The sequence below is a fragment of the Oncorhynchus gorbuscha genome, linkage group LG09 (assembly GCF_021184085.1).
Source record: "Oncorhynchus gorbuscha isolate QuinsamMale2020 ecotype Even-year linkage group LG09, OgorEven_v1.0, whole genome shotgun sequence".
In the NCBI taxonomy this organism is placed as follows: Eukaryota; Metazoa; Chordata; class Actinopteri; order Salmoniformes; family Salmonidae; genus Oncorhynchus; species Oncorhynchus gorbuscha.
Window position 1 is genome coordinate 79,500,598 of NC_060181.1, and position 12,356 is coordinate 79,512,953.

Genomic DNA, 12,356 nt, shown 5'->3' on the forward strand with positions numbered 1-12,356 from the left:
TGCGCACAAATTGATGTCAGACATGCACCTACAGTACACCAATACTCTGTGGCTGATGACTGCAGGAGCAGGACAATACACACTCTTTTTGACTGATGACTGAAATAAGGTATTACTGAAAACAATATCAACACAACCTGCAACAATGTCAACGATTTTACTGGGTTACAATTCATATAAGAAAATCAATCAATTTAAATAAATTAATGATGCCCTATTCTATGGATTTCACATGACTTTGCAGGGGCGCACTCATGGGTGGGCCTGTGAGGGCAATCACCCACTGGCGAGCCAGGCCTAGGCAAACAGAATGAGTTTTTCCCCTCAATGGCTTTATTTCAGATGGAAATACTCCTCAGTTTCATCAGCTGTCCGGATGGCTGGTCTTAGATGATCCTGCAGGTGAAGAAGTTGAATGTGGAGATCCTGGGCTGGCTTGGTTACACCTGGTTAGCGGGTTGAGAGGCCAGTTGGTCATACTGTCATATTCTTTAAAACGACTTTGGAGGTGGATTATGGTAGAGAAATTAACATTACATTCCCCGGCAACAGCTCTGGTGGATATTCTTTCAGTCAGCATGCCAATTGCATGCTCCCTCAAAACTTGAGGCATCTGTGGCATTGTGTTGTGTGGCAAAACTGCACATTTTAGTGTGACCTTTTATTGTCCCCAGCACAAGGTACACCTGTATAATGATCATGCTGTTTAATCAGATTCTTGATATGCCACACCTGTCAGGTGAATGGATTATCTTGACAAAGGAGAAATTCTCACTAACAGGGATGTAAACACATTTGTGCAGAATATGTTTAGACAAATATGCTTTTTGTGTATATGGAACATTTGAGGATCTTTTATTTCAGCTCATGAAACATGGGACCAACATTTTACATGTTGCGTTTATATTTTTGTTCAGTACATGATAGGCCTATCAGGCTTATATGATTCTGATGTTCATAATGCTTCTTGACAGTGTCATAAAGTCTATTTTCTTAGTCCAAGTAAAGTGACACAGGATGGTCATAATGCTTCATGACAGCATCTTGAAGTGTATTTAAAAAAAACATGAATGTAAATGATTATTTACAATAACAACAAAGGACAAGAATAAACTTTAAAACGAACAGAAACTTATTGGCAGGGAAAAAATACATTTGAATAAATGTGGGTTTTGACACTCTTACGTAGGTGTCATAACCAATCAGCCATCAAATAATGCAATATGTGTCACAACAGGTGTACAAATATGGGTCATGACAGTGTTATGACCATATAATGACAGGATATGACACGTTATGTCAGTTGTTATGACATATTATGATATGGTTATGAGGGTGTCATAACGTGATATGCCGCTGGGGGTAAAGTGTTATCATTGGAAACATAAATACATTTGCACATTGAGCACTTGTCTCTCAAATACGCTGTTACAGTTGTTTAGCTAGCTAGCACATTTTTGCCATATTAGCTAGATGTGACATCAGTCAAAACACTTCAAAACAAGATATGGCATTGTCATGGAAATTATACACAGGGACACTTGAAGTCAATCTTAAATGAAGCATTGTTTATTTACAGCACGCTGAAGACGTCCCAGTCAAACTTAGATGCATAAAGTGTCGGTCTGAAGTGAGCTTCACCGGGGCAGTCCCGTTAGTTCTCTTATATACTGCTCACACAGACAAGTTATATTTGCATGATTTAGCTTATTTATTATTCATAATTAATTCATCATTAACGTTTGGTTCATGCATGTGACTGACCAATACCTTAAGAGGCTTCCTCTCTCCAAGCTGAGACCTTGAAACTAAGATATCCCTTTAGTTCTCAAAACACGGTTCTGGGTGTACTGCCAAATTGCATACTGATAGTGAGGATTCCTCCTCTGCATGTTTCAATCAGTCACTTGCATGAGCACAGAAATTGGTTATTAGAAAAGCACAAACGGAAAATGTTCCATCACAGTATCACTAACTAGACACAACAAGCTGAAATGAACCACCTAAGATTCCCACAGAGCAGCTTCTTGTCAATGTTGCTAGTTATCTGGTCATCCAGAATCACAACTACACATGGACTTCTTCCTCATTGAAGCATGCTCTTTGTTGTCGTGACCTTGTCAGCTAACCCGTCTATGATACTTGACTCTTTTTTGGCATGTTAAGTAACTGCTGTGTGATTACTACAGTCCGTAGACTGAGTTGAGTCTTTCAAAGTATTGACTCCGCTGGTGTTGTTCTCTTCTGGCAGTGTGACCATCAGACTGGGCATTGCTCTCCTGTAGGGGAGAGAAGAGAGGAGTGGAGAGAGAAGAGATCAATGAGGGCAGCAGGTAGCTTAGTGGTTAGAGCGTTGGGCCGCTAACCGAAAGGTTGCTAGATCTAATCCCCGAGCTGACAAGGTAAAAATCTGTTGTTCTGCCCCTGATCAAGGCAGTTAACCCACTGTTCCCACGCCATTATTTTAAATAAGAATTTGTTCTTAACTGACTTGCCTAGTTAAATAAAAAAATTAAATATAAATAAAAATGAGAGAAGAGGTGAAAACAGGAGAGACATCAGGGAGCAAAAAAAGATGTGAGATAAAAGGAGAGTAGAGATGAGAGTGGAGACAGTACTGATTAATAACCTCTCTGGGATATGTGGGACGGTAAGCGTCCCTCGCCAACAGCCAGTGAAAGTGCAGGGAGCCAAATTCAAAACAACAATCTCATAATGAAAATTCCTCAAGCATACAAGTATTTTACACCATTTTAAAGATACACTTGTTGTCAATCCAGCCACAGTGTCTGTCCTGTACAGTGCATTCAGAAAGTATTCAGACCCTTTGACTTTTTCCACATTTTGTTACGTCGCAGCCTTCCTTATTCTAAAATTGATTCAATTCAATGTTTTTCTCATCAATCTACACACAATACCTGATAATGACAAAGCGAAAACAGCTTTTAGAATTTTTTGCAAATGTATTGGGGAAAAAATATTGAAATACCTCATTTACACAGGTTTTCTATGAGATTTGAAAGTAAGCTCAGGTGCATCCTGTTCCAATTGATCATTCTTAAGATGTTTCTACAACTTGATTGGAGTCCACCTGTGGTAAATTCAACTGATTGGACATGATTTGGAGAGGCACACACCTGTCTATATAAGGTCCCACAGTTGACAATGCATTTCAGAGCAAAAACCAAGCCTAGAGGTCGAAGGAATTGTCCTTAGAGCTCTGAGACGGGTTTGTGTCAAGGCACAGATCTGGGGAAGGGTACAAAAGCATTTCTGCAGCATTGGAAGCCGCTCCTCAGTAAAAGGCACATGACTGCCCATTTGGAGTTTGCCCGTAAGGCACCTAATGGACTCAGACCATGAGGAACAAGATTCTCTGGTACCATGAAACCAAGATTGAACTCTTTGACCTGAATGCCAAATGTCATCTCTATGGTGAAGCATGGTGGTGGCAGCATCATGCTGTGGGGATGTTTTTCAGTGGCAGGGACTGGGAGACTAGTGTCGGGATTGAAGGAAGGATGAACGGAGCAAAATCCTTGATGAAAATCTGCTCCAGAACGCTCAGGACCTCAGAGTGGGTCAAAGGTTTACCTTCCAACAGGACAATGACCCTAAGCACACAGTCAAGACAACGCAAGAGTGGCTTCTGGACAAGTATCTGAATGTCCATGAGTGGCCAAGCCAGAGCTCGGACTTGAACCCGATCGAACATCTCTGGAAAGAGCTGAAAATAGCTGTGCAGTGGCACTCCCTATCCAACCTGTCAGAGCTTGAGAGGATCTGCAGAGAAGAATAGGAGAAACTCCCCAAAAACAGGTGTGCCAAATTTGTAGGGTCATAACCAAGAAGATTCAAGGCCGTAACCACTTCCAAAAGTGCTTCAACAAAATACTGAGTAAAGCGTCTGAATACTTATGTAAATGTGTTATTTTCCGCTTTTTTAATACATTTGCCAAAATTTCTAAACAGCTATTTTTGCTTTGTCATTATGGGGTATTGTGTGTAGATTGATGAGGGGAAAAAAAGCACTTTATTCAATTTTAGAATAAGCTTGTTTTACGTAACAAAATGTGGTGAAGGAAAAAGGAAACCGCACACTGCTCTTGATAGTATCACTGATCTTTAATAAGCTTATGTGTCGGCCTCACGGCCTTCGTCAGAAAATGTGCACCCTTACGTAGACCTAGCCCCACCCACATCTGTTCCATGCATTCATGTTCAAATTCAGAACATAACATACATAGGCATTTCATCATTAAATACTTTTGGAAATAATGTCTGGAGGGTGAAAATCCCAAAACATTCTCTTTTACTCAGAGTATTATTACTATCACCTCCCCTGTCTGATATCTAAACTTTCTCTATGCCACAACATCTAAAAGGTAGAAAGGTCATGTTTTCGGTCATTAAAATGTACTGCGACTGGATAATCCCTGTCATTTCTCCTGATTGAACTTTTATGTTCACTAACTCTCTGTTTGAGAGAGCGGTGGTTTTACCGGCATAGCAGAGCCCACATGGACATGTAATAATGTAAATAACATGGTTTGTGGAACACGTAATAATGTCATTTATTCTGAACCGTTTTCCTGTGTTTGGGTGACAGAAATATTCACACTTCATCATGTTGTTGCACTGTGCACATCCTCTGCATTTATAGCTGCCATTTGGAAGAGGGCGTAAAATAGCCTGGCTGATTTTCTTTTGTTGTTGGCAGTTGGCATGAACCAATTTATCTCGTAAATTGCGAGCTCTCCTATACACAGTAAGTGGTGGACTTTTAAATTCAGCCGGCAAAGCCAGTGTTTCTTGACCACATCTCCCACGTTTTTAGCTTTAGCGGGTCTTTTTTGTAGCAGTTCATCTCGTGTTTTTCCCAATGCCAAATTAAGATCTTCAGCCACACATTGTGGTGAATAGCCTCTCCTTAGAAACCTATTGCGCATCTCCGCTGCTTTTTCTAGATAGTCCTCTGTGGAGTGGCATATAGGAGCAGTCTGAAAAACGGGCTTCTTGGAAGTCCTCTTTTTAATGGCTCAGGATGGAAGCTGTCCCCCTGTAATAGAGTATTTCTGTCTGTTTCTTTTCTATACAGAGTTGTAAACAGGGTTCCATTTGATTTCTCAATTCACATATCAAGGTAATGAACATGTTGTGTGTCACATTCAATAGTGAATTTGAGATTGGGGTCAATGCCATTGAGTAGTGCCATAAAATCTGACAGCTCTTTTTCCGTTCCTTCCCTTGTGCAAAAAATGTCGTCAATATATCGATACCACTTCAGGACATTATTCAAAAATGGATTTTCGTTTGAATTATTATTATTAACAAAACGTTCTTCAAAAAGACCCACATAGTGGTTAGCATAGCTCTGAGTGAATGTGGAGCCCATGGATGTTCCATTCGTTTGGAGGTAGTATTCATCATCAAACCTAAAATAGTTATCCGTCAAAACATATTCAGCTCTAGAATAAAGTTTGTTGGTGGATATCCGTTAGTATCTCTGTCTCCCAAATAGTGAGCTAGGGCTGCCAGCCCTCCCACATCTAATGTGACCAAAATACAGTCCTCTGTTAAACCAGTTATTGGTGAGATCTTGTTAATGAAGTCTATAGAGTGTTTTACATATGATAGCAGTGCTTGCGCATGAGTTTTAATAAAATAGTCTACAAAGTTTGGCAATGGCTCTAGCATTGAGCCTATTCCTGCAACCACTGGTCTGTATCTAGTGACATCTAGTGGAAGCCTTAGGAAGTGCAATCGGACCAAATTTCCACTGTGTCTTGGATAGGCAAAGAGTTGAAAAACTACAAACCTCAGATTTCCCACTTCCTGGTTGGATTTCTTCTCAGGTTTTTGCCTGCCATATGAGTTCTGTTGTACTCACAGACATCATTCAAACAGTTTTAGAAACTTCGGAGTGTCTTCCATCCAGATCTACTAACAATATGCATATCTTAGCTTCTTTTTACTCTGGGCACCTTATTCATCCAAGCTACTCAATACTGCCACCTAGCCATAAGAAGTTTTAACCTGTCTCCTCCCCTTCATCTACATTGAAGTGGATTTAACCTGGATTAATCTGGTCAGTTTATGTCATGGAAAGAGCAGGCGTTCCTAATGTTTTGTACACTCAGTGTATATGTTTTTGGAATGTTCTTTCAGCTGTTCATAGGCTAAATCATCATAATCAAAATTGGTTGACAGTTCAGAAGTGGGTGAGTAGCCTCTTCTGACTCCTCTAGCTCCACATGATGGTGCAAGCCAATCAGCAGCCTTGCTGTTTTGTGGAGTCCGCCACTCGCACAGTCACTGTAGTTAGCTCAGCTTTCCCCATTGAAACCGTGTCTTTCTGGGCCGGTCCTTGCCGTTCTACCACCATAGGCCAGACCAAAAAATAACTGCACCAAAAAAAGACATCCAAAAGGCGTTGGTCCGTGCTCAATGAGGTGTAGCCTAAAACAGGCTATTTCATTGGCTTTATTAGTCCTGATTTCTGTGACTAATCAATTTGCCTATTTAAACTCTGAATATCAGATACGCAGCTTTATGAGGAGTTATCACGAGCCTAGGAAATGCAGAAGTATTTTCTTTTTCGCTATGATAAAACATTGAAGGATACAAACTTGAAACCACTGATCATGACAACGGTGTGAAACTCCTAGACAGCAGTTGTGATTCTCCGTTCCATATTGTCCATTTTAGTTTGACATGTCCTGTTTTTAGGATATGTTGTTTGTTAACATGACAGCAAATGTTTTAGTTGACTGAGTGCCGTTTAGAGAAACCTGAATTTGGCAAAAGTGTCGGTGTCATTACATTGTCATACATTTTATCTCCAGCCTGTAGGCTACAGAATTAATACATTTTATCTCCAGCCTGTAGGCTACAGAATTAATACATTTTATCTCCAGCCTGTAGGCTACAGAATTAATACATTTTATCTCCAGCCTGTAGGCTACAGAATGAATACATTTTATCTCCAGCCCGTAGGCTACAGAATGAATACATTTTATCTCCAGCCCGTAGGCTACAGAATTAATACATTTTATCTCCAGCCTGTAGGCTACAGAATTAATACATTTTATCTCCAGCCTGTAGGCTACAGAATGAATACATTTTATCTCCAGCCCGTAGGCTACAGAATTAATACATTTTATCTCCAGCCTGTAGGCTACAGAATTAATACATTTTATCTCCAGCCTGTAGGCTACAGAATTAATACATTTTATCTCCAGCCTGTAGGCTACAGAATTAATACATTTTATCTCCAGCCTGTAGGCTACAGAATTAATACATTTTATCTCCAGCCTGTAGGCTACAGAATTAATACATTTGTAAAAGGTATTTAACCTTTATTTAACTAGGCAATTCAGTTAAGAACAAATTCTAATTTACAATGACGGCCTAGGAACAGTGGGTTAACTGGTCTAGGAACAGTGGGTTAACTGGTGTAGGAACAGTGGGTTAACTGGTCTAGGAACAGTGGGTTAACTGGTCTAGGAACAGTGGGTTAACTGGTCTAGGAACAGTGGGTTAACTGCCTCTTTCAGGGGCATAACACAGATGTTTACCATGTCAGCTCAGTGATTCAATCTAGCAACCTTTCGGTTACTGGCCCAACGCTCTAACCACTAGGCTATCTGCCGCCCCAGAAAAGGCCACATACTCTTTCTACCATATCCTACAGCTGCTACATGATTTATATTGGATCATTTTTTTGACAGAATGTTGGTGGAGCGCTGTAGAGAGGGATCTCTCCAACAGCACCCTGGAGAGGAGAGCTGGGAATGGACAAGCAAAATATGTTGCGCCCCCTGCTTTTGACAAATTGGGCACTGCTCACCTAAAAAGCCAATACGCCACTGGTTGAGAGAAATTGTCATTATTTTGGGGCAGAATTATGAGGTTTAATGTGTTGTTGTTGGACGTGCGTCTTGATAAGTTTAGCTCAGAAAATGCAGCCCTGGTCAATCTGCCACCATAAGCGCCTGCCTAATGAGCGGGCTGGTCGTGGTGTCTGTGCCTCAATCTAGGTCGGGCAAAACTAAACATGGTGGTGTTCACTTTCGCAATCTCACTGGAATAAAGACCTCCATTCCTGTCATTATTGAAAGACATTGATAGTTCTAGGTCCCAAGAAACAAAGATATCTGCTGTTTCATCTGACAGTTAATGTTGATGGTTGTACAGTCGTCTCAAATAATACTGTGAAGGACCTCGGCCTTACTCTGATCTCTCTTTTGGCGAACATATCAAGAACATTTCAAGGGGAGCTTTTTTCCATCTTCGTAACATAGCAAAAATCTGAAACTTGTTGTCCAAAAATGGTGCATAAAATCTAATGCTTTTGTCACTTCTAGATTAGACTACTGCAATGCTCTACTCTCTGGCTACCTGGATACATTACTAAATAAACTTCAGTTAGTGCTAAATATGGCTGCTAGAATCTTGACTATAACCCCAAAATTGTAACATATTACTCCAGTGTTAGCCTCTCTACACTGGCTTCCTACTAAGGCAAGGGCTGATGTCAAGGTTTTACTGCTAACTTACAAAGCATTACATGGACTTGCTCCTACCTATCTCTCCGATTTGGTCCTGCCGTACATACCTACACATTTGCTATGGTCACAAGATGCAGGCCTCCTTATTGTCCCTAGAATTTGTAAACAAATCATTGTGGGCTGTACTCAGCCTTGTCTCAAGTTAGTAACTTGTTGGTCTGTTGATATCCCTCTAGTGGTGTGGGGGCTGTGATTTGGCAAAGTGGGTGGGGTTACATCCTGACTGCTTCGCCCTGTTCGGGGGCATCGCCGTCTCAGCCTCCAGTAACTATGCTGCAGTAGTCTATGTGCCGGGGGGCTATGGTCAGTTTGTCCTATCAAGTGAAATTCTCCAGTCTTATCTGTGTCCTGTGTGAACTGAAATATGTTCTCTCTAATTCTCCTCTCAAACTCTTCCCCCCTCCAGGAGGACCTGAGCCCCAGGACCATGCCTCAGGACTACCTGGCATGATGACTCTACCTTGTCCTGGACATGGTGTTTTCGACTCTACCTCTCTCTCTCTCTCTCTCTCTCTCTCTCTCTCTCTCTCTCTCTCTCTCTCTCTCTCTCTCTCTCTCTCTCTCTCTCTCTCTACCTCTTCTCTCTCTCTCTCTCTCTACCTCTCTCTCTCGACCTCTCTCTCTCGACTTCTCTCTCTCTCTCTCTCTCTCTCTCTCCTCTCTCTCTCTCTCTCTACCTCTCTCTCTCTCTCTCTCTCTCTCTCTCTCTCTCTCTCTCTCTCTCTCTCTCTCTCTCTCTCTCTCTCTCTCTCTCTCTCTCTCTCTCTCTCTCTCTCTCTCTCTCTCTCTCTCTCTCTCTCTCTCTCTCTCTCTCTCTCTACCTCTTCTCTCTCTCTCTCTCTCTCTACCTCTCTCTCTCGACCTCTCTCTCTCTCTCGCTCTCTCTCTCTACCTCTCTCTCTCTCTCTCTCTCTCTCTCTCTACCTCTCTCTCTCTCTCTCTCTCTCTCTCTCTCTCTCTCTCTCTCTCTCTCTCTCTCTCTCTCTCTCTCTCTCTCTCTCTCTCTCTCTCTCTCTCTCTCTCTCTCGATCTCTCTCGACCTCTCTCTCTCTCTCTCTCTCTCTCTCTCTCTCTCTCTCTCTCTCTCTCTCTCTCTCTCTCTCTCTCCCTCTCTCTCTCTCTCTCTCTCGACCTCTCTCTCGACCTCTCTCTCTCTATCGACCTCTCTCTCTCTCTCGACCTCTCTCTCTCTCTCGACCTCTGAATGCTCGACCTCTGAATGCTCGACCTCTGAATGCTCGACCTCTGAATGTTCGGCCAACTGACATTTACTCCTGAGGTGCTGACCTGTTGCATGCTCTACTACTACTACAATTACTATTTGACCCTGCTGGTCATCTATGAACGTTTGAACATCTTGAAGAACTATCTGGCCTTAATGGCTTGTACACTTATAATCTCCACTCGGCACAGCCACAAGAGGACTGGACACCCCTCGGAGCCTGGTTCCTTTCTAGGTTACTTCCTAGGTTCCTGCATTTATGGGGAGTTTTTCCTAGACACCGTGCTTCTACATCTGCATTGCTTGCTGTTTGGGATTTATGCTGGGTTTCTGTCTAAGCACTTTGTGACATCTGAAGTTAAACGGGCTTTATAAATACATCTGATTTGTTAGAGTAAAGTGAGAAACTTGAAATTACGTGTAAAATAACACATGGGCAGAATGTGATTTGGATCCTAAGTTTGGTTTCCACTAGTTACCACAACCACAAATTTGGCAATATCAAAAAGATTCATTAAAACTGTATTCGTAGCCTGACCTTTCAGAAAAGGCATGTTTGCTCCTCCCTCAGGAAGACTTTTCCCGTTTTCTAAAACCTTACATTGTGCACATTTTCAAGACAACATAAACATAAGCAGGAGGCCTCAAAGTGTTTAGTGTGTAAAAGAAACACATGAGCAGAACATTGGGAGTTTTAGAAACAGGAAAAGGCGTCCGGCTGGTGGGACAAACACAAGTCACACAGCCACTTCGTTTAGTAATGATCAAGTGTAGAATGGAAAGGGGAGGGGATACCTAGTCAGTTAGTTGCACAACTGAATGCATTCAACCGAAATGTTTCTTCCTCATTTAACCCAACCCATCTGAAATAAGCTACTGACCTCTTTGCGCTTCTCACAATGACTTGTCTGTTCCTGTTTTCGTTTCCTGTAGAAACAAAGTAACTTGAATTAGGTATTTTATTGAAAATATAACTCCTACTCAACAATAGATACAAAATGAGACCACGGTGCTTTAGGCAATGCAGATGTGATTGAACTGAGCTCTTAGGTACACTACTTTAAGCTACTCACCTACACAGCCAGACCATACAACAGATGTTAATGCAGAGAACCACTCCTCCAATAGCAGATGGAATTGTGAAGAGCAATAACCCCCGTAGGTTATATTCAGCATGATCTGTGTTAAGACAGAAACAACTGGGATTTTCAGGAGAGTTGACAAGTCTAAAACAAGTATTATATTCCTTTGCTTTATAACTATATAGTAAACAATAGGGAGATAATAACCAAATAATAACATTATAACATTCAGTATTGATGGTTTGCATTAATTATCACAATAATTTATATTTTTGTTAAAGTCAAAATTCTGGAAATGTATATCTGGCATTACAGAATACCGTTTCTTCTCCACATGTTACAGTATAAACAGAACATTACTTCCATTACCTGTGAGGTTATTAGTGATGGTCAAATTCCACCCCATTGTCAGTACACCACTTTGATCATCTGTTATTTGACAGCTGTAGCTCCCGGTGTCATTTAACTCTACATTAAAGATAGTCAGCTTTGTAGGTGGATCAACACTCATCCTGTCAGAGGTGAATTTTCTTTGAGATTTATTCAGTGTGTCACTATGAGAGAAAATGAGAACGGTGTCCTTCTTCCAGATGTATGTTGCATTCGTCTCTGAGTTATTGCAAACCAAAGTAACAATTTCTCCCAAAGAAGCTGATTTATTTTTCAGATATTTTGTTGAGTCACCTGCTGACTCTATTGGAAAGGAAACAACAAAGACAATGTTTTAAGTACTTTACTTTAAAGGACAGTGTGAGATTTTTAAAATCCTTTTAAGAAGTCATAAGAATGCAAATCAAACACAAACAGACAGACAGACAGCCAGGTAGGCAGGCAGGCAGGTACACACACAGACACACACACATACACACACACACACACACACACACACACACACACACACACACACACACACACACACACACACACACACACACACACACACACACACACACACACACACACACACACACACACACACACACACACACACACACACACACACACACACACACACACACACTGTACTATGGTCATCAACTGTAGCTTACCTGTAGAGACAAGGAACAGCATGATGACCACAGACACCAGGTCCCAGGACAGGAGAGTTTCCATGATGATATTAGACATAGCTGACTGACAGAGAGAGAAATGGACAGAGTGGAGTGGAACGTCAGAGTCTGAGATCAGTGTCACAGCTAGCTAACCAGGAACTCAGAGAGAGCGGGTCATGAACATTTCAGTAGTCTGAGGAGGATGGAGAACAGAGGAAGTGGTCGTGTGAGAGAGAAGCACAGAAGTGAGTTTCTCTGAAACATCACAGCCATTGAACTCAGAGACATCACACGGGTGCTCAGCATTTTATTACTGAGTGATTTGCTGTGTGCTCAGAGTTAGATTTCAAGGTGGATTTCATATCCAAAGCCTCATTCCCCATCGATGATCCCGTCCCCAAAAACTGTTCAGACTGGCCAATAACTTCTT

The 12,356-nt window shown here is 41.6% G+C and overlaps 1 protein-coding gene across 1 annotated transcript; it reads right to left on the reverse strand.

Moving 5' to 3' along the window:
• Positions 1 to 1,046: 1,046 nt before the first annotated feature.
• Positions 1,047 to 12,085, reverse strand: LOC124042983. The gene is made up of 5 exons (XM_046361148.1): positions 11,924 to 12,085; positions 11,244 to 11,567; positions 10,866 to 10,971; positions 10,674 to 10,719; positions 1,047 to 2,279 (listed from the first exon to the last, which is right to left on the reverse strand). The coding sequence occupies exons 1-5, from the start codon at positions 12,000 to 12,002 to the stop codon at positions 2,184 to 2,186; spliced, it is 651 nt and encodes a 216-aa protein (XP_046217104.1). The 5' UTR covers positions 12,003 to 12,085; the 3' UTR covers positions 1,047 to 2,183.
• Between the last annotated feature and the right edge of the window lie 271 nt (positions 12,086 to 12,356).

What these genes read in the sequence shown, in the direction of transcription:
- LOC124042983 (XM_046361148.1), bottom strand. Translation starts at nt 12,002, where the DNA reads ATGTCTAATATCATCATGGAAACTCTCCTGTCCTGGGACCTGGTGTCT. An exon ending in TGTATGGTCTGGCTGTGTAG is followed by an intron (nt 10,720 to 10,865) that starts GTGAGTAGCTTA and finishes TTGTTTCTACAG; the next exon opens with GAAACGAAAACAGGAACAGA. An exon ending in ATTGTGAGAAGCGCAAAGAG is followed by an intron (nt 2,280 to 10,673) that starts GTCAGTAGCTTA and finishes TCTCCCCTACAG; the next exon opens with GAGAGCAATGCCCAGTCTGA.